Genomic DNA, 22,259 nt, shown 5'->3' with positions numbered 1-22,259 from the left:
TGCATTTTAAAAAGTCTATACACTGGATAAATAAAAAGAAACAAATTAATTTCTTTTTTTTTTTTTTTGTCTTTTTGGGACAGGGTTTCTCTATGCAGTTCAGGCTGGCCTTGAACTCACTTCATAGCCCAGCATGGCCTCAAATTTGCAGTGATCCTCCTGCCTCAGCCTCCTGAGTACTAGGATTACAGGCATGCACCACCACACCTGGCTAAAAGAAACTAATGAAATGAATGAAATGATTAACTCAGTGGGGGCAGGACAGGAACTTGAGCAGATAAAGCCAGACACGTGTTTCTCTTACTGTGTTTTGATTTAGAACCATGTGACTGTTACCTTTTTCCAAAAAACTTAAATGGAAAATGTAAAAAAAAAGATCTTGGGACTAAGAATAATAGATTATTGAAATAAAATACTGACAGCCGGGCATGGTGGCGCATGCCTGTAATCCCAGCACTTGGGAGGCTGAGGCAGGAGGATCGTTGTGAGCCCCAGCCAGGGCTACAGAGTAAGCTCAAGGCCAGCCTGAACTGCAAAGTGAGACCATCTCAAAAAGACAAAAAAAAAAAAGAAAAAGGAAAAGGAATAAAATACTGTAATACCATAGAAAAAAATCATCCTGCGAGGCTTTGCGATGACTAAGTAAAACGGAAGTCTGACACCTATAGACAGGCTGGTGCCACACTACTTGTTTACAGGAAGCCAAAGGCGAGGTTCCAAGAAACACATTCTACACACTGCCAGCCACATGTGCCTGACACCTAGGCCGGCTGAGGAACAAGACTCTGAGGAAGGAGGCTCTGCAGCCTCTGCTGGGCACTGTCACACCTGTCTCCTCACCACAGCCACCGGACATGCCTGCAGCGGGGATATACAGAAGTACTGGGAGCTGTGAAAGGCCAGGGTACCCGCGGCCAACCACAGCGAGTGCACCTAGACAAGAGGCTGCGCCTCCTGGTCCTGCCTGCTGGCGCTCCTGTCTGAGGGACCAAGGATGGCAGGTGCTGCAATGTCGGGTGAGCCTCTCCACTTCATCGTAGACCCCTCTGCACCAGCCCTTGGGGGACACCATCCAGGCAGCCCGTGAAAGACCTTGGAATCAGAAGGGTCTGGTCCTGGAGATGAGCCCTGGGCCAGCGCACACAGCACACCCAGCCTAGCTCGCTGGCGCAGACCTGACTTGGAGCCACCAGCCGGTGAGGCCACTCACCTGGAGTCGAAGAGGGTGCCGTCCAGCAGTGTGCCGTTGTAGTGGTACCGGAGGAAGTCCCCGCTCTGGCTCCTGCGCTCGCAACTCTCCGGCACCACTTGGTTCTCAATGGAAATGCTGTCCTTGGGGTTATGGAGGTCCAGCAGCACGACATCGAACACCAGTGATGCCTGCCCAGGAATGTCTTTCCCTGGGGTGGGGTGGAGGAAGCGGTCTCCATCAGGACAAGAGGCTGAGGAAGGGTTGAACCTCCGCAACTACCCCTGTGCTGGCCATTTTCATCCCTTGAAGTTCTCATACCACAGACACGAAGGCTTTCGGCAGCTCCATCTTAAACATGGTGTCTCACCACGTCTCCACGCATGGGTTCATGGGCACAGCGTGAGGCCTGACTTACACAGGCAAAGCAGCCACTGGATAGTCAGGGCTGTTCCCGTATCAGAAATCAAGGGTTCCATCTAGGGGGTTGCAAAACCACAGGCAACTCAAACACACTGCTCTGGGGGGTTCCGTTTGTGTAGACATCTAAAGGTGCCGATTCCAAAGCTCTGATCTGCTTCTACACACACTTGGCAGTACACACTTTATAATCCCAGTACTCATGGAGGCTGAGGCAGGAAAATCACAAGTTTCAGCTTACACTGGGCAACTGAGCAATTTAGTGAGACCCTGCCTCAAAAGTACATACATATTTTTAAAAGGTTGAGGATGTAGCTCAGTATAAAGGCCCTAGTTTCAAACCAAAAAAAAAAAAAAGAAAAGAGAAAAAGAGAAACAGACAAAGAAACAACAATCAATTTCTTAAAGAACAAAAATACAAAATTAGGTTCAATCCTTTAAGAGTATCCAGAATAGGATACAAATAAAATGAAAGTTAACTATGATAAAAAGGAAGATGGCAGCCACAGTCCAAAATACGAACAATGTTCAAACCATTTCTTTCCCTCTTGTGCATTTACCACTTCTCTTACGTGTGTCTAGGGTGAGGATGTATTGAGCACAATCCACCTTCCATATCAACAGTTCTGCAGCCATGGATTCAACCAACTGCTGATAGAAAATATTCAAGAAAAACGTTATGTCTGAGCTGGGCATGGTGGTGCATACCTATAATCCCAGCACTGACAGGCCGAGGCAGAAAAATTATAAGTTCAAATCCCACCTGGGCAATTTAGGAAGACCCTGTCTCAAAGAATAAAGCGGGTTGGGATATAGATCAGTGGTAGAGCACCCTTGGCTTTGATCTAGAGGACAGGAAAGAAAATGTCTCCATTGAACATATATAGACTTTTTCTCCTGTGATTATTCCCTAAAACAATACAGCACAGAAACTATGTACACAGCAGGTACATTGTATGAGGTGTTATAAGCCATCTCAAGTACACAGAAGGAGGTGTAGAGCTTGTACTCAAGCACCACTCTGGTTTCATATAAGGGATCTGAGTAGGCAAAGATTCTGGTTCCCACAGGGGGTCCTGGGACCGATCCCTCCAAGGCAACAGGACAGAGCTGGATCCACATTAACCCTAACAAATGCATTTATAATGTTAGGCCATCAGAAGTTAATGTCCTAAGTAAAATGCATCATAGAGGTGAACTGGCAATCCTGGGATCACACGGCTGCATATCTCCCTCGATGTCTGAACCCTTAGACCAGTGATGGCAAACTTAGAGCTTTCAATGATAACAGTCAGCTGTGGCAGGGGTGCCACAGATTCGCCACCACTGTCTTAGACTGTCTGATGTTCACAGAGGTGGAGAGAGAGGCTGGAACCCAAAGCCAGGGTGCAAGGCAGGGGCTGGAGCCAGGACTTTTCTGCAAAAGGATGCATTCCCATTAACTCCACAGGGAGCTAGCTCCTCCCGAAGGGTCCAGCGTCCACCAAGAAATAACTGCACCAGTAACATGGCCTAACAGGAAGCTGTGGAACAAGCCAACTCCTCAGTGCACCCCTTGAGCTTGTTGTTCTGTGCAAAGGAGTTGTCGGGCAAATGACCTGCTGGCAGCAGCACCTAGTGCTCCCCAGCTGGGCAGAGCCCTGCCTGCACCTCCTCCCCTCTGCAGGTGCTGAATCCACTCAAGCAGGCAGCCATGTCAGCCTCCAAGTGCACTCCAGCCCTGAGGCATGTGTGACAGATACAAGGTATCTCTTCTATACTTTATCTTTTAACTACAGACAAGGAAAAAAGTCATTCCCTCTCCTCTTTTTTGTAGTGCTGGGGTGTGATCCTGAAGCTGATTATTTGAGGCAGGTGCTCTGCCATTGAAAAGAAAGTCCAAAACTGGGCATGGTGGCACACGCCTGTAATCGAGGCTGAGGCAGGAGGATCCTTGCAAGTTCAAGGCCAGCCTGGGCTACAAAGTGAGCTCAAGGCAAGCCTGAACTGCATAGTGAGACCCTGTCTCTAAAAAAAAAAAAAAAAAAAAAAAAAAAAAAAAAAAAAGGAAATCCTCCCCAGCCTAACAAAGTCTTCAAAGTAACTAACAGGTCATTTAACAGGATTAAATTTTTCTGGCACTAACGTGTACTAATTGCACAATACTATACAGCTTTATTGAGATATAATTCGCGCACCATACAACTCACCCACTGAAACTTGTACATGCGGCTGGGAGTATTGCTCAGCAGTAAAGCACTTGCTTAGCATTCACAAGGCCTGGGTTCAAACCCCAGCACCACACAAACACACAGAAGAAGAATAACTTCTTCCTCAGGGAGGGAGGAAGTGAAACACACTTCTGGCAGTGGTTTTCAAACTTCACTTTTCTTTTAGTAGGGCGCTCCACCCACCTACCTTCCTTTTAAGGAACTGTGTGTAGACCTTGAGCACATAAGACAGGAAAAAGTTATGGCAAACAGGGAGACACTGACCCCATCTATTCCATCCAATCCCTCTCTCCTGCTCTGTGGACTTGCAAGAGCAGGAAACAGCTTGCAAAACATTTCTTCTTCTTCTCCTCCCCTCTCCCCTTTCTTCCCCTCCCCCTCCCCCTCCTCCTTCTTCTTCTTCTTTCCAGTACAGGGGGTTGAACCCACAGCCTTCACACTGAGCTACACCTACAGCCCTTTTCATTTTTGAGACAGATGTCTCACTAAGCTGCTCAGGCTGGGCTCAAACTTGTGAACCTCCTGCCTACGGCTCCCTGAGTGCTGGGATTACAGATGTACACCACATGTTGGGCTACCTGGTGGGTTTCATGTGGTCACAACTAAATTAATCACTGCAAAAAGATGGTGGAGGGTGGGGATGAGAGAGGCTCCCGAAAGGGGCAGGATGTACCGTCGCCATCTTCGCCATAGGCCAGGAAAGGCGGAACGGTGATGACACGCTTCTCTCCCACGCACATCCCCAGCAGCCCTTTATCCATGCCAGGAATCAGCCAGCCAATTCCCACGTACGTGTCATAGGTCTTCATGCGATTGTGACTGAGAACCAAGAGAAAGAAGTTGTACACCGTGTGTTTCCAAGCCCCCCCTCGGGAAGGATTTTGTCACCCGTATCTTTGCTAAACAACGAGCCCACACCCAGCCCTAGAGACAGGCAGGTCTGGATCTGTATCCCCACACAGAGAATTCCTCAAGGCCAAGAGGAAACAAAAAGCTCATATTTACACCACAGAGACTGATGAAAAAGGGACAGCTATTCCACTAACCACACACACATCACTGGGAGGAAATCTGTAGTGCATCCCAAGCCTCCCCACAGCTTCATTCTCCCTTCTCCTTCCACGGAAAACCAAAGGAATTAAACAACACACAGTCAGACCTTCGCGTAATGATGAGGCCCCAAAATACTGTTAAACGAGACAAGCACTGCTTTCAGACTTTTCTAACGTGCATTAAATGTTGACTCTGGGACCGCGGTGCGTGCAACACTAACCCAAAAGTTTTCTGTAGCGTTTGATACTGGTTAAAGGTGGGAAGCATCCTTTCCTGGTTTCTTCACAGTGCAAAAAGTAGGCACAACAGAAGGGGCTAAGGCGCCTTCTGTGGACATGGCCACCAGTGGGACCCACCTGGAATCAAAGAGCGTGCCATCCAAGAAGGTACCGTTGTAGTGATACCTCACGAAGTCAGACACCTGGACGGTCCGAGGGCAACTGGGAGGCTTGAAATACGTGTGAATCTGCACCTGGTCCTCAGAGTTCCAAATATCCACCAGAAGCACATCGAAATGGAGCACGGAGTTCGGGGGGATCACGCCAGCTAGAAATTGGAAAGAATTCACACTGAGAAACTGCTGCCTTTGAGCCAGATAAATAAATGCCCGGGATGCTGTCAGTGCAAATGGAAGTCAAAAGAGCTTCAGTGGGCCTGCAATTCCAAAACGACCCATTCCTCTTTCCTGCAGTGACACTGAAAGAGAAAGAAACAAGAATCTTCTCCCCTTAAGGCTCTCATTGACCACATGTGTTAATGACCTTCTCTCACGCCTAGAAGAGACAACTTGAAGACGGAGATCTCAGCTGGGCTCACTGCCTTCGTTTCTCCCAGTCCGCAGCGCTGGTGGTCAGCACACCGTCTGCTTCTCTGCAGATGTGCCCGGCAGCGCACAATGGAAACTCACCAACTCCTTCACTTCCGTAGGCAAGTTTCGGGGGGATCGTCACGAAGCGCCTCTCATTTACGCACATCCCGACCAGGGCCTGGTCCATCCCTGCAATCAGCTGTCCTTTTCCCACAAACACGTTGAAAGTGGAGTCTCTGTCATAGCTGAAGATGCAAGAGGGAAAGAAAAGTATAAATAGCCACGCCCTCACTGAAAGCAAGCTGTGAAAATATACTCAAGAGGGATACAGCGGAGACAGCCGCCAAGGAGCTCCCGGTACAGCACAGCTCTGCCCTGGACAGTCCTGGCAGAGTGGGGATTTTCAGATACCCTTGAACACTACTAGCAAATCTAGTTCCACAAGCTGGAACTAGAAAAGTTCTAGTCTCTACAAAAAATAAAAGAAATACAATGATGTTAAGTTTGTTTTGTGAACTAGCCATGGGTTCTTCTGTTTTCTATGTGATTGGTACCTAAAAGCAACATCAGAGAGATATTAATGACCCAAGTTCAAAACACACACACACACACACACACACACACACACATACACATACACAACATCCAGGTGAGATAAACACAGGCAGCATGGTAAAGTGGAAAGGCCACTGAAATTCTCTTAACCTCAACTTCCTCCACTCCAACTTGTAAACCCCCAAAAACAGGAATATTAACAACAGCGAGATCCAGGATTTCGGGATCTACACAACAAGGTGAAGAGTACCCTAGAAACCTTAGGCTTATGCCAATATTTTTATATTGATGATAAATAACAGGCTGAGGAAATCTTGCCATCATTCATATATGTTTTTGAAGGCTGACAGCTGTCTTTACATCAGAAAATAATGCCATGACTGTGCCCTGTGCCCTCATCTTGTTCAATGTCAAATTCAGCAAGCAGCTGGGCCTGGTGGCACATCCGTAATCCTAGCACTCAGGAGGCTGAGGCAGGAGGATTCCAAGTTGAAGGCCAACCTAGACTATGCAGGTAGATGCTGTCTCAAAACAAAAACAGACACACAAACAAAAATTTAGGAATTAACAAAGGTTTGCCTGTTGTAGACCAGCCTGAACTACACAGTGAAATCCTGTCTCAAAAAATAAATACAGCCAGGTATGGTGGTGCACACCTGCAATTCCAGCAATAGGGAGGCTGAGGCAGGAGGACTACCACAAGTTCAAGGCCAGCCTGGGCTACATAGTGAGTCCAAGGGCAGCCCGAACGATACAGCGAGACCCTGCCTCCCAAAAAATAAGTAAATAAATACATTAAATTAGTTAATTAATTAATTAATAATAAAAAGGGCTGGGGATGTAGTTAGGCACTCCCCGAGTTCAATCTCAGTGCTTAAAAAAAACAAAAAACAAAGTCCAAAGGTATAACCCTGACTGCACTGAAGGCAAAGACATAAAACTGCTCTATGTCATTTCATAACAAATTTCCCCTTGTTGATCCAGAAGGACACACATACAATAGGGGTAAGTGCAGTTACAGGGCACAGATAAAGTGATCTCATTTTCAGTTTCTATATACAGGCGTGTGAAAAGCTCCACAAGGCAGTTATAAACACGTTATCAGTACAATCAGTGGGTGGAGAAGTTCAGGTGACTGGATTTGTTCCTCTTTAAATTCTCTCTCACTCTTCAGGATGATCCTGTAATCACGCCGGTACTAAAACGAAGGTGCAGCTGGGATTCCCTTCTTTAGGACAGGCCACCCTCATGCTGTAAGGTTCTTGCACCCTTCCTTGGGTGAGCAGCGCAGTCCACTCCTGGGCCCCCAAGGCCCTTGGATCCAGCCCTCTGGCACCGCTTCTGGTTCTCCTGCCCATTTTAACTGCCTTTCTTTCCACAAGGCCATCAACAAAGCAGGATTCCAAATCCAAGCCAAGCCAGCAGCAAGAGCACATGGCTAGCTCTGTGCCCAAGTCAATTTTACACCTCCACCCTCCACCTCTAGAGAGGCATTGGCCCTGGATGCCAACTCTCAACTGCGCTTGGCTTGACCATGCTACGCCACGTAGCCACCACTAGCCCCCAGGATTAAAACAATGGCCAGAAAGCCGGGCTGCAAAGGCTTGTGAGTGCAGGATGCATGCAGACAGCAAGTGTGCCTATACAAGAAGCTACATCATCATCATCATCAGTACTGGAGATTGAGCCCAGGGCCTATCACTGAGCTACATGCCCAGGTCATTTTCTTTTTTAATTTTTGTGTTGAGACAAGGTCTTGCTAAGTCACTAAGTTGCCCAGGTGGAGCTCCAACTTTTGATCCTCCTGCTTCAGCCTCCCAGAGTGCTGAGACTACAGGCATGTACCACCATGCCCACCTAAGAAGTTACTTTAAAAATATACACTTCAGAGCTTCTGGGGCACTGAACCTAAATATAGATAGATTGATAGATAGATAGATATTCTTAAAAATGCATTGGGATTTTATACATATGATTTCATCTATGCACAGAGATACTTATTTCTCTCCTGATGGAGACCACTATGAAGCACCCCTGAGTAGAATTTAATATTAACCAATTGGCTTTCCATGTTTACTTGTGTGTTGTCTGAAGTTTAGGCAGAGATGAGCAGAGACTCATAGTAAGTGAACCTCTGTGAGTCACTGGTTACCGCTGAGGCCGGTATTGGCCTGTAAAGTGGTGACACCTCAAAGGACAAGCTAAGCCCACAGCTGAGGACATTTGGCTCCAATCCCAATTAACTAAAATGGGACTGCAACTACAGGCTCCACATTCCTACAATAAATGCCGGCCTAAAGATAAGGTAGTTCTGATTGACATAATTTACTACTCAGGAAAATATTTCCCAAGGTCCTGCTAGATTCCCACGCTTTCTTGAGTATCCTCCTCCTTTGTTTGAAAACCTAATAAATATGGGCTGCCCAGAGAAGTCTTTTTCTTAACTCAGAGAATCTCAAATTCTGTAAGACAGCTGGACCCTCCTGGAGCCCTAAAATCGTTTCAGTTGTCTCATTTATTTTTTTGTTGTTGTTGTTCTTTTTGTGGTACCTGGGATCGAACACACGACCTTGTACTTGCCAGGCAGGTGCTTATGCCACTGAGCTATATCCCCAGCCCCTCAACTGTCTTATTTATTCAAGCCTTTGCCATCCACTCGTTCAGGAGATTGCAGACCTGCAATGATTACATCATTTCCCTGGCTAGGAGCTCCAGGGCTGCCCTGAATAGACATAGCAAAGGTGAGATCAATGCCCTACTGCTGATCAGAACCTGATAATAGCTCTCAAATATAATGAAAGTTTTTAATGGTAACTACCACTTACAGAACATTTATTATGTGTTGGGCCTGGGAGCAAGATAAGCTCTTCACATATACCATCTCACTTAATCTTCATACAACGCTGTAAGGTAGAAATGGGGTTAAAATTTCTCCCAAGCTCACAGCCAAGTGGGAACAAAAGCTAAAACTGAGGACTGCCAAAGGCTTAGGCTCCTGGCACAAGGCCTCCCAAACGTGTGTAAAAATCATTGCTGCCTCACAGCAATAATTTCTCCTTTGATGATTGCCTAAGCACTTGAACAACAAAGCAGAGAAGTGCTGAAAACAAAGAACTCCTTCCTGTAAGAAAATGTATGCATGTATATACATAAGTATCCAGCCTTATCTATTGCTTAAGACTCCGACCATAGGGAAAAATAAAGCTGTTCACAGGAAATTTATAGTGATCGGGGCAACTGGCACCAATTCCCGGGCAGCATCAAGCCCAGAGCTGGTTATGAAAATTATATTTGCAAAGTCTGAACTAAGCACTTACACAGCCTGTCCCCACATCTGGCTTGTTTATATCTTTTACAGCCACCCATCCCAGGTCCTGGGTGAAACACAGGACACACCCAACCTGGGTGGTTCTGGGGAACTTAAGAATGGAACCAAGCGCAGCCAACCTCCCAGTGGTGAAACCCAAAGAACTGCCCCGGTGATTAGCAATAGGGCACTGACCCCACCTTTCCACATCTATTCAGTGCAGCCCTGGAGCTCCTAGCCAGAGAAATTAGGCAAGAAAATGAAATTCAAGGAATCCCGATGGGAGAGAAGTATTTCTGTTCACAGATGAACTCATATAAGGGCCGAGGATATTAGCTCAGTGGCACAGCACCTGCCTGGCAAGCACAAGGTCCTGAGTTCGATTCCTGGTAAATAAAATAAAATAAAATAAATCATATGTATAAAATCCCAATGCATCCTTTAAAAGGCTATTAGAACTGATGAATGAATTTAGCAAAGTTACAGGATACAAAACCAGTACACAGGTAAGTTGCATTTTTTATGCTAACATTGAATAACTTGAAAAGGAAATTACGAAAACCATCCTATATAACATCAATAGGTTTACTTAGGAATAAGCTTACACAAGTAGCCAAAAGACTTATGCACTGAAAACTAAAGGAACATTGCTGAAAAGAAACCCGTTGTGCGCAAGGTGTGGGAAGGGCAAGGGCACTGTAGTACCGTTAGGGGTGGGTAGGGGGCGCTGTTCCCATTCGGGCCAGAGGCGCACTGGGGGCTACCTGCAGGGGCCCAGGCTTTGGTTCAGGGCCAGCCCTAATGACACTGCAGGCAGGGAACAAGGAGAACAAATGCCTTCACCTCACCGGCCCCTCCCATCTGCTGACACTGCAGCGAGGAGAGGCCCTTGATGTAACCTAGAGTGTGGTCCTCACTCTGAGTCCTGCAGAGCAGACATGGAGCGGGGACAGAAAGGCAATGAAAGAGATCCAGCACTTTCTGCACCCCTTCCTCTGTACCACCTCACTCACTGCTACAGACCCTTCTCACCTCAGCAGGCGCTGGTTCCCTCCCCAGCCCAGGGTGGTGGGAGGTGTCCACAGCATCCTCCAATGATGCTCTTCAAAAAGAGCCACCCAAGAGCCAGGTGCAGGGGCACATACCTGTAATCTTGGTACTTTGGGAGGCTGAGGAAGGAGGATCATAAGTCTGAACCAAGACTGGGCAACTTAGTGAGATCCTATCTCCAAATTTAAAAAAAGACCTTGGGATATGTCTCAGTGCAAAGGTCCTAGGTTCAACCCCCAGGACCCTCCCCCAACACACACATGCACGCATGCACGCATGCACAAAATATCCACCCAAGGACAACTTAGGCAGGAGACAGCATGTAAACCTTTCCACATCCAGTTCACTGAGCTGTCAGCTGCCTCCAGGGAAGCACACACCATCATGCCACATGTTACCTTTCCTTCAAGCATAAACCATGTGACTCTAGTTCTGAAAGTACACTGCCCTGTAGCAAGAACTTTTAGAAGAACAAATGGCACCAGTCAGGGATAGTGGCACAGGCCTGCAATCCCAGCTCTTCGGAGATTGAAGCAGGAAGACTGCAAGTTCAAGGTCAGCCTGGGATGCATCGGGGACCCTGTCTCAAACACACACACACACACACACACACACACACACACACAAATATCAAATGAGACCACTTCCTCCATAAAGCCCTGGAAAGGCCGCTGCAGCCCAAGAATGACCACAAACGCGTGGGAGATGGGAAGTGGGCAGAGGAGCAGAGCTGGCCTGCAGGGAAGACACAGGTCTAGGTGTGCAGCAGGGATGTGGCTGGGGACACGGAGTGGGCGCCCCAGGGTAAGTGTGCTCCATCCAGCCCTGCCCCACAGGCAGCAGCCAAGCAACTACCATTTTAAGCTGTACAGAGCTATCTAACCTCGGTTTTTTAGGCGGGTTGTTTGTTCATTTATTTGTTTGTTTTGAGATAGGGTCTTGCTGTGTAGTTCAGGCTGGCCTTAAACTCACAGCAATCCTCCTGCCTCAGCTCCCTGAGTGTTGGTATTACAGGCATGTGCCATTGCACCTGGCTTCTAACCAGTCTTTAAAAGTCTGCATACATGTTTATATTTACTCACTTGGGTGCTAGCGGTTGAACTTGGTAGGTACGATCTCCCTCCGTCAGCTCCTCCCTAGGGCCTCCCTCAGCAACAAGAAGCTCCTCCTCTCCTAAGAACTGGCAGAGGTGACTGTGCCCATCCCTCAGACAGCACTGCACGCCTGCTAACCCACCCCAGAGCTCAGGGACAGTCACTGGCTTTCTGCCCACACCCGGACTCCCTAGTGCTCACCAACTTCTGTTTCACTGACCGACTTCAGGGCATCTGTCCTCCCTGAAAGGCACAAGCTCTGCATGGCAGGGGTTTCTGTCTGTGTTATTCATTGCTACAGCTCCAGCATCTGGAAGGGTAGCCACATACTATGTATTTGTTGAATGAATAAACGATCATAAATAAAAATGAAGTTGACCCCTGCTAATGAGTCTATGATTTTTTTTTTCTTTTCGAGCAGGGTCTTGCTAAACTGCCCAGACTGCCCTCAAACTTGCACTCTTCTTGCCTCAGCCTCCTGGGGTTACACAGACATACCACTGCACCCTGCTAATCTAAGGTTCTTTGAGAGCCAAGCTTCTCAAGGGGTGGTGCTCAGACCAGCAACACCCATTGGGAACTTTCCACAAATGCGAGTTCTTAGGTCTCCTCCAGAGCTACTGAACCAAAAGCTGTGTGTGCAAAGCACTGCAGGTGGCTCTGACTTGGGCAAGGTGTGAGCACAACAGCTAGAGCATCCTTGACGCCACACACCCTCAAGGCAGAGGCATGAGGTGAGCACCCAGCCTATTCCCTGATGCCTGGACCTCGCAGAACACTAACCCACTAACCCTGAGCCTCAGTGGGACACTAACTCCGCCTGCACAGAAACAGCAGACCAGGTAGCACTTCACCCCCAGAAGGGAGCGGTCTCTCCTCACTGTTAATGCTAGGAACGCTGCTGATCCCTAACAAGCCAGGAGGGCTGAGGGGACTGCAGCTGCCACCACTTTAGCAGGATAGTGGCCCTGTACAACCCTTAACAAGCACACAGAAGGGGCTGGGGATATAGCTCAGTGGCCTAAGTGCCTGCCTGGCAAGCACGAGGTCATGAGTTTGATCCCGGGTACTGCAAAAAAAAAAAAAAAAGCACACACAGACCAAAACCAAACGGTGCCTGGTCAGTGCCGGTGAGGGCGGGGGTTTGTGAGTGGCAGTGATGAAAGAAAGCAATGTCCGCCCGGGGCCAGGCAGAGCCTCAGGAAAAAAAGCTCCCAGGAAAAAGAGAGCCTTGTGGCACACTGGGTGGCTTTCTCAGAGTCACAGGCCCTGTGTTCTTCTGGACAAAGCCACCAGATCAGTAGCCAAAGCCCAAACCCCTCCATTCCTCCTTCCTTGCACTCTGCTCAGGCTTTCAAAGCCGAGTCCTAACACGGCACAAATTCCCCAAGGAAGAGGCCTCAGAGTGAGGCCTCTGCACACCTAGCAGTCTCCACTCCACCCTACCCAGGGGCTGCAGGGGGCTGCAGCAGCCTTTGAATCGCACAGTCGGTCTCTCTGTCCCAGGATTCGGTGTCTTCGCTGGCTCTGCACTGACCCCTTGGACAAAGTCCCCCAACCAGTTAGCACCATGTCTCCAAAGCCGGCCGATGGCAATCACACTGTGCCCATAAGCATGTACAGTTCTTATCGGTTAATCAAAACTTGTTGATGAAACCATTAAAAGAAGGCTGGCTCACTCTTCCTCTGGCTTCCTCCTACCTGTCCCTTCATCCCTGACCCCATGCCTCTCCTCCAAGCTCAGCCCACACTGACCGGCTCAGCTTCCCAGCCTCCCCTCTGCCCACAGCTCCTCCTCCCTGGAAACTGTGACTTGTCCTCAGATCTTATCCCTGCATCGAAGGACTCCTCTGAGGACCCTGTCTCGCTTCACACACAACACAGTCAAGACTTGGGGGTGTTCTCAGGGGCTCACACTCTTCTACCGTATTTCAGTAAACTATAGACGGCAGGTTATAGCCATAACCCATTAGGGCTAGAATTTCCACTCAGTCACCCTGTAATTAAGAGTTCTGAGCAAGTCCTTTGAAGACTGTAAGCCTCACTTTTTTTATCTGTAATGAGACACCTTCCTCGCTGTCTTGTGAGATTCAGTGAATCCTTTTGAGATGAATGAATATGGGCAAAGGCACCGGGAGAACTGTGTGGGAACCCTGAGGGCTGCATGTGCTACTCTTCTTACTGTCCGCTTCACACCATGCTGTATCCCCCCAGGCTAGCAGCGGTGTGTCAGGGTGGGGACACACTGTAGAAACAGTTCTACCGGGCCTTTCTACTGTCTTACAGTGCCTCCCAATGGACAGAACGCCAGGTTCCAGTGGGAATTACTCATTACTACCAACCAGAAATTCTTCCCAGCCAGCTACTACTCAAGAGGGCCAAGGCAGGAGGATGGTGAGCTGGAGGTCAGCCTGGGCAACATAACAAGACCCCTATCTCAAGAGGAAAACAGAAAAAGAAATTCTTTGTACTCTATCAAAAGGAACAAGTGGAAGATACACACATGGCCAACGAGCAGGGAAAGGTGATGGGTACAGTTCAACATGAGGAAAGTGTGTATCAAAACCATGGTGAGATGGTACTTCATGCCCACCAGGATGGCTATGATCAAAAGGGCAGACAATGACTAGTGTCTGCAAGAATGCAGAAAAGGAGAACGCTTCTGGAGGGAATGAAAAACAGCGTGACCATGGTGGAAAACAGTTTGGCAGTTCCTCAGAAACACTGATACCATATTAACCTTCAACTCCAGCCCAGCGTGGTGGTACACGCCTGTAATCCCAGCACTTGGGAGGCTGAGGCAGGAGGATCATTGTGAGTTCGAGACCAGCCTGGGCTACAAAGTGAGCTCAAGGTCAGCCTGAGCTGCATATCAAGACCTCATCTCAAAAAGACAAAAACAAACAAACAAACAAACCTTCAACTCCACTCCTAGGTATATATTAGAAAAAAAAAAAGTCCCACACAAGCTCCTGTAATGAGCATTCATAACATCATTCTTCACAACCGCCAAAAAGTGTCAAGGAGCCAAACAGTGGGTGAATGGAATGGATGAGGACACGCGGTACATCCATAGGATCGAGTGTTACGTACAGTACACACCCACGACACAGACACGGACACACAGCCACAACGCCAATGAAGTCTGCAAACATCACGCTAAGTGAAAAACAGCCAGACACAAAGTGCCACAAGTTGCATGATTCAATGCACACAAAATGTGCAGAACGGCAAATCCCTGGAGGCACAGGGTAGATTAGCAGTTCCAAGGCGGGAGGGGAAGTGGGTGGAGGTGGGAAGGGCCTGCTGTGAATGCAGCCTTTCTTTTCCTGACGGATATAAATGTTCTGGAGTTAGATAGTTGTGATGTCGGCGTGAATATATAACAGCCACTGAATTTAACACTGTACATGGGTGAACTGCATACGAATTATGTCTCAAAGCTGGGTTTTTAAAAGGTGCGACTGAAGCATTAGGAAGAACAAACCGGGTGGGTGCAGCTCGGTGCACCTACCTCGCGTGTGTGTGCGAGGCACTGGGTTCCATCCCCCGCTCCTGGCCCAATAATTAAGCAGCAAGAGTGACCATTTCCAAGCGCCTGCCGAGTGCACATCGTGCTGCGTGCTACACAGCTTTTGTTTATTCACTCGCTGTCCGGAATTTGCAGGAAGACAGGGCCCGGCACTGTCTGCGCGCGCGCGCCCACTGAGCGCAGAAGCCAAGAGTGCAGCCTGGGGAGAGCGAGGCCGCGCCGAGATTTCGAGCGCCAGGGAAAGCTCTGGGGCCCCATCGGACCGCAGGGAGCACCGCGGGGGACTAGGCATCGGAGAGCACGTGCGCCCGTCCGCAACTCGGCCAGTGTCCGTGGCGTCCTGGCGCGGGGCGGGGGGCATTAATTGACCAGCGGACACCGGCAGCGACTCTCGGGCCTCCGACGTGGCCCCTTTACGCGGGGTGTAAACGCGCGTCGTGTGGATGCTCGGGGGTGCGCCCCACGCGCAAGGACACCCGATCTCAGGGGCCGCGGGCGAGCCCGAGTGGGAGGGGTTGCCCGCGGTGCTGGGGGGCGGGGTGCGGGAGGTCACATCGTGCTGCGCCCCCGGGGCGCCCCGGTACCTGGCGTCGAAGCGGCGGCCGTCGCGCAGGGTGCCCACGTAGTGGTAGCGCACAAAGTCTCCTGGGCGCACGGCGCGCGGGCACTCGGCGGGCACGGAGCGCCGTTCGATCTGCAGCTCGGACTCGGGGTCCAGGCCCAGCCCAGCCACGGGCGCCGCCTGCCCGGTCACCCAGAGCAGCAGCAGGACCAGAGGCGGCGGCGGGCGGCGAGGGGTCGGGGGCGCCATCGTCTTGGGAAGCCGGGACAGCGGTGGGGACGTGGACACCGCGCACCCAGGCTGGGAGAGGAGGGGAAAGGAGGGGCGGGGCTGTAAGAGGGAAGGGGAGGGGTGGGGCGGGGGCGAGGAGGGGGAGAGGGAGGAAGAGGAGGAGGGGCGCCCGGGAGGGGCGGCACCTCAAGGCCCAGTCTGCGTCTCGGCCCCGCCCCGCCCCGCTTCGGATCACCCGGGGAATCTGGGTTTGGAGGCAAACGAAGTTCCTGCGAGGCTAAGGCGCCGAAACTTAGAATTGTTTTTCTTTTTTGGTTTTTTTTCCGGTACTGGGAACCGTACTCATGACCTTACGCTTACCAGGCAGGCGCTGTGCCACTGAGCTAAATCCCCAGCCCTAGAGCTGTTTTTCTTTTTAACGTAGTTACAGGAATGGTTCCACATTGCAGGAGACTCCAGGGTGTTTCTGAATACAAAAGGAGAGCACTGAGAGGGACCGCCCGGACCGCTGTCCTGGGGAGGCGCAAGTGCACGCGTGTGGAGCGACCCAGCCCCCGGACCTCAAGCGCCCGCCCGTGACCGTGCGCGCAGGAGCTGGGGATGGAGAGCGGGTGCCACAGGAATGTCAGCGGAGCCAAACGTACCCTCGTTCAAAATTGGCCGTAGCGTTTATTAAAACTTTGTAATAATAAAAATAAGTTCCCAAAGTCCTTTTCCTTTTTTGAACAAACATAATCCAGATAACGAAACATAACAAAGACAGCAAAAAGAGCGAAGTGGGTAGAGAAAACGGGGCACCACTCAAATTTATAAACACAAAAGCAAAAATACTAAAAGCATGAATAAATTGAACTCAACAGTGTATTAAAGGAAAGATGCAATACATTACTGGCTCTTTGGATGCCTTCTGTAAATTAATAAGTGTCAGTGTCCTCTGTAAGATGAAAATAAAACACGATAATTACAAGATTGTTATAGATATGCTTATTTTAGATTTTAGGGATTTAACAAGAAACTACAGGTAACACAACAAGGAAATGTTCACTGTTTCTATTAGAGCTTATTCTGGTGGTAAGACAAGAATTCTAAGCTGCCCTGAGCTAAGTTACAGCCCAGAGGACAGAGAAAGGAAAGAGATAAGAGAAGTTAATGTTAACTAACAGCTTCAAGCGAAAAGAAAAGAAAAGAAAAGAAAAGAAAAGAAAAGAAAAGAAAGAAAGAAAGAAAGAAAGAAAACCCGGCTCCCCATCGTTTTGTGTATCCTGAAGATCAAAGTCACATCTCATTCTGCTTTTAGAAAAACCAAAAAGCAGCAGGAACTCTGTGACTAGGCTTGATGCCTGTGCTTGAAGTCCCAGCTGCTGCAGAAGCTGAAGCAGGAGGATTTCTCAAGCCCAGGATTTTGTGGCTAGCCTGACCAATACAGAGACTCCATCTCAAAAATTCAAAAAGGACAAGAAAATGGGACTAGGGTATATCTCAGCAGTATAGTGCTTGCTGGCATGTGTGTGCCCTGAGTTCACGATCCACGAAAAAAAGTGGGGGAGGGAAAAGGAGGTGGGGAGGAAGGAAAGGAGAGAGAGGAGGTGGGTGGGAAAGGAAGGGAAGAAAGAAAGAAAGAGAAAAGAAAGGTGGGAGGGAAGAAAAAAAGGGAGAGAGGGGAAAGAAAGGAAAGAACAATGCACATATTTACAGCTATCTCTATTTTTGCCAAAGGAAGCAAGAACATATCTTGGATAAAGGACAGTCTCTTTAATAAACAGTGTTTGAAAAACTGGATATGCATATCCAGAAGAAAGAAACTAGACCCCTATCTTTCATCATTGTCTTGGTTACTTTTCTCTCATTGCTGGGACAAAATACCTGATGCCCAAAGTTAAGGAAGGAAAGGTTTATTTTGCTTACAGTTTGTGGAGGTTTCAGTCCATACTTGGCAGATTACAAGGCAGAGTGGCACATTGCAGAGGGCTACAGCTCATGGCAGCAGAACACAGCAAAAGCAACAAAACACAAAAGCCAGGAATCGCCCTAAGCAGCCTCTTCCTCTCCCTTACATATGCAAACTATCCACCCCAGGGCGGGTGCAGCTCTCACACCCATAATCAATCAAACTCTAAAAGCCTGCCCCATGACTGCATGAGGCTTTGGAGGGACACACAGACACAAACCATAACAATCATATACAAAATATCAACTGAAAATTGAATGAAAAACATAAATGTAAGATATGAAACGGGTGGAAGAAAACAGAAACACTTCAGGACCATTGGTCTACGCAAGGACTGTGTGGCTAGAATAGGACCCCAAAGCACTGGACACAAAGCAGAAACTGACACATGGATTACATCAAACTGAAAAGAAAGGAAACTACAACTAAGGAAGCAATCCATGGAGTAAGAACCAGCTTCCAGAATGGGAGGTCACATTTGCAAACTATTTCACTGACAAGGGATTAATTTCTAGAGCATATAAGATGCCTCAAACAATTCAACAGCAAAACAAAACAAAACAAAAACCCAAAAAATAAAAATCCAAGAAAACAACCAATCTGATGCTAATCTGACCATGATTCCTTAATATACAGTAGGGTATCACCTTTCCCTTTCATGCATTCTTTTCCTTTGCTTGCCAACCCAGTGAGGAAAAGATCATAGAGCAAAAGAATATGAAAGGAGATCAATACAGCAGGAAAAAACCGTGATCTTGCTTTCAGTTGCTCTATTCATCCTGCAAGGCCTTATATCTATCGAGGAACAGCTAAACAGGTCCACCATGATTGGGCCAACACTAAGACCACTTGTCTGGACTCTAAATCTGGAGCCAGGCATTGTGGTGCACACCTGTAACCCCAGCACTCAGGAGACTAAGGCAGAAGGATTGATGCCAGTTCAAGGCCAATGTGGGCTACATCATAAGTTCAAGGCCAGCGTGAATTACACAGTGAGATCCTGTCTCAAAAAAAAAAAAAAAAGAAAACAAAAATAAACCTGGAGCTGGCAGTGTAGCTCAGTGATAGAATATGTATTTAGCATGGACGAGGCCCTGAATTTGAGCCCCAGAACAAAAAAGATGACCTGTACCCCAAAAGGGGGCTGAAAAACAGAAGAGCTTGAGGGGATCACAGGCAGGAGTGTACACTGGGATGGAGCACAAAGTGTTTCTAGCCTCTTGCCTGGGTGAGGCGCCTGAGAACAAGTGCAGTGTGTCCCCAGTGCACCTCTGGCCCCTGGAGACCGACTGTACTGCAGCCAGCTCTGAAGCTATGGGCATAAGGGGTGATGGGTAAAAATAACTTTTCAGAATTATGACCACCAGGGAAAGAATTCCTCTTTGTCTCATTGGTTAATAAATGGGATATTACTGCATTGACTCCATCACTATCAGAAAGCTGGACAGGAGTTGAGGTGGTCCTGATTCTGTTATTATCATGCTTGCTATTATCGTTGTTGTTGCTATTATTATATTGAAACAGTCTCTGTTGCCCATGCTGGTCCCAAAACCTTCAGCTCAAGCAATCCTCCTGCCTTAGCATCATGAGTAGGGAAGAATACAGCCACATAGCACAGTGCCTAGTTGACTCCAGTTTTGATGTTCAGCCATTTACAAATTTCAGGCTCTGCCTCCACTGTCCTCTCCCCGACAGGTGGGAGAGCTGATTAAAAACCATGCACTCTTTCACTTGGTACCAGAGCGGGGCCTCAAACCACACCAAGCCCTGGTTTCTTTGTGTGTGGCCTCAAACCATGCAAAGCACCTGGTTCCTACCTGTTATGGCTTCTGTCTAGATGTCTCCCCAAAGGTTCATGCAGTCACGGAGGGCCAGTTTTTCAGAGGTGGCTGAATCTAGAGTTTGTGATTAATTCATGGTCCAGTGCTGGGATTAAGGGTCGGAGTACATACAATGTAAGGGACAGAGAAAGGCTTCTCCCTTCTTCTCTCTTGTTGCCTTTGCTGTCTTCCTGTGTCGTGAACAGTTGCCCCTTTGCCATGTGCCACCCTGCCTTTGAGCCAGCGATTACAGATTGAAACCTCCACAAACTGTGAGCTAAGTAAACCTTTCCTCCTTTAATTTTGGGCATCAGCTATTTTGTCTCAGCAACAAGAAAAGTAACTAAGACACTACTCCAACTTCAATAAAATCTAGGGCCATTCTGTTAGAACTAATAAATGAATTTGGCAAAACTCTCAGGACATAAAACCAACCCACATAAATCAGTTGTCTTTCTATACTTCAAAAATGAAGAATGTGGAAAAGAAATTGCCAAAGTAATTCCACTGATAATAGTATCAAAAAGAATAAAATACTAAGAAATATAGTAGTTGTAACCAAGGAAATTGGTTTGTATAATGAAACGTACAATATTGTGGGAAGAAACTAAAAACAAAAAGGAAACACAACTCATGCTCATAGACTGGAAAGCTTAATAATGGTAAGATACCAATTCTACCAAAAAAGATCTACATATTCAACGCAATTGATATCAAAATACCAATGAAACTTTGTGTAGAAATAGTAAAACTCATCCTAAAATACACATAGGAATTGTCTTTTTCATGCTTTTTTTTTTTTTTTTTTAAGTATTGAGTGAAGTTTTTTTGTTGTTTTGGTACTGAGAATCGAACTCATGACCTCAGGCTTGCCAGGCAAACACTCATGTCACTGAGCTATACCCCCAGCCCACATACAGGAATTGAAGAGACCCCAAATAGCCAAACGGATCTTGACAAAGAACAAAAGTGGGGTATCACATTTTCTGATTTAAAAACTTACTACAAAGCTACAGTTTTCAAAACAGTGTGGCACTGACATACAGACATACAGACAAATGGAACAGTACAAAGACCCCAAAATAAGCCCTCATACATGTGGCTAAATTATTTTTTACAAGGGTGCCAAGACATGTCTGGGAAGGTCTTTACAGGCCACTTACTGGTCTAGGAAATTTGCTGCAAAGGTTGATTCACTTGCCAGTTTCCTCTCAGAAGAAAGCCTCCTTTCCAAGTTTGGTTTGTTTGTTTGTTTTTTGAGACAGGATCTCGCTATGTAGTTCAGGCTGGTCTGGACTCAATATATAGCCTAGGATGGCCTTGAAGTCAAGGAGATCATCCTGCCTCAGCCTCTGAATCTCTGGGATGACAGGTGTGTGCCAACGCGCCCAGCCTGGTTTCCAAGTCTGACCACGGACTTCATAGCATGTTTCCAAGTGGAACTTTGTCACATCTCTTCATGGCTTCTGTGTATCCACTTGGGAGTTTCTATCCTAAATTTGAGAAAGCTCCTTATATAGTTTAGGTATTAACCACAGAGAAAACCACATTTAAGGCAATTGTGTCTCTAGTTATTTTCACTTTCTTTGTGGATTATTTCATTATATTAAACAGCTAGCATTACTCCACAAATTTTCATTTTCAGTTTCAACATTTTCAACACACATCCTGACACTTCTCTATCCTGCCTCAGAGCTTAATAGTTCTGCGCCACTGGGCATGTCACTTTTTTCTCTGAGCCTTCCCACCTATAAAATCAGGATCCCATCAGCAGATATTTTAGTTTTTATTATTTAATTATTTTGATCCTGGAGATTGAGCCCAGGGCGTGGCGCGGTCTAGGGAAGCTGTCTACCACTGAGCTACATTCCCAGCCCCGCAGTTACGCTTTTTAAATTTAAGTAATTCTGAGATTAGGGGTGTCGCTCAGTCCTACACTGCTTGCCTACCAGGCGGTGAGGACCTGGGTTCCATCCCAGCCCTGAGGGGAACAACGATGAAATCCACTCTTATCAAGGGTTTCACTCACTTCCGGCACCCAAACCTCGGTCAGTACAGTATACACTATGTGTGAACTTGGAATCACATGCTCAGGAAAATTAGAGCATTTACATGGAGACCCTTGCCTTCTTCCTAAAACGGACGACTCCTACTAATCTGTAACAGCCGCGCCCGTCACTTACGGGAGGCACCACGTGACCCTCTCAGGGCTGAAGTGGCCGCGGACCAGGGGCGGTTGCACCGCGGAGGGGAAGCGACCCCGGAAGCGGCCGGGCCCCGCCCAGGCTCACGCCCCGCCCCCTCCCGCCCAGGCTCCCGCCCCTCCCCCTCCCGCCGTGCTTAGGGCCCCAGGAAGCCCCGCGGGCCACGCTCAGCGAACCCAGCTGCCCCCACCTCGCGGGGCCCCGCCCTTCTCCGCCCCAGGAAGTTTCCTCAGGCCCCGCCTCTGCCTTTCCGTCCCGCCCTTCCCGTCCGCGGGT

At 48.1% G+C, this 22,259-nt stretch overlaps 1 protein-coding gene across 2 annotated transcripts in view; it reads right to left on the bottom strand.

Moving 5' to 3' along the window:
- Fkbp9 (FK506 binding protein 9, 63 kDa) overlaps positions 1-22,044 on the bottom strand; it is a 37,587-nt gene extending 15,543 nt beyond the window's left edge. Inside the window, exons 1-5 of one of the 2 annotated variants that reach the window (XM_013510142.1) lie at positions 21,963-22,044; positions 5,780-5,925; positions 5,229-5,418; positions 4,493-4,638; positions 1,211-1,400 (exon numbers count right to left, since the gene is read on the bottom strand). In XM_013510142.1, the coding sequence (XP_013365596.1) occupies positions 1,211-1,400; positions 4,493-4,638; positions 5,229-5,418; positions 5,780-5,867 (614 nt within the window). In that variant the 5' untranslated portion in view covers positions 5,868-5,925; positions 21,963-22,044. Of the gene's footprint in view, positions 1-1,210; positions 1,401-4,492; positions 4,639-5,228; positions 5,419-5,779; positions 5,926-15,802; positions 16,117-21,962 lie in introns of those variants that run through there. The other variant, XM_005414998.2, reaches the window with a different exon arrangement.
- Positions 22,045-22,259: the final 215 nt, after the last annotated feature.

Source organism: Chinchilla lanigera, unplaced genomic scaffold (assembly GCF_000276665.1).
Source record: "Chinchilla lanigera isolate Chin_1 unplaced genomic scaffold, ChiLan1.0 scaffold00216, whole genome shotgun sequence".
NCBI lineage: Eukaryota > Metazoa > Chordata > Mammalia > Rodentia > Chinchillidae > Chinchilla > Chinchilla lanigera.
The sequence above is the reverse complement of the archived record's forward strand: the minus strand, read 5'-3'. Positions and strand labels throughout refer to the sequence as shown.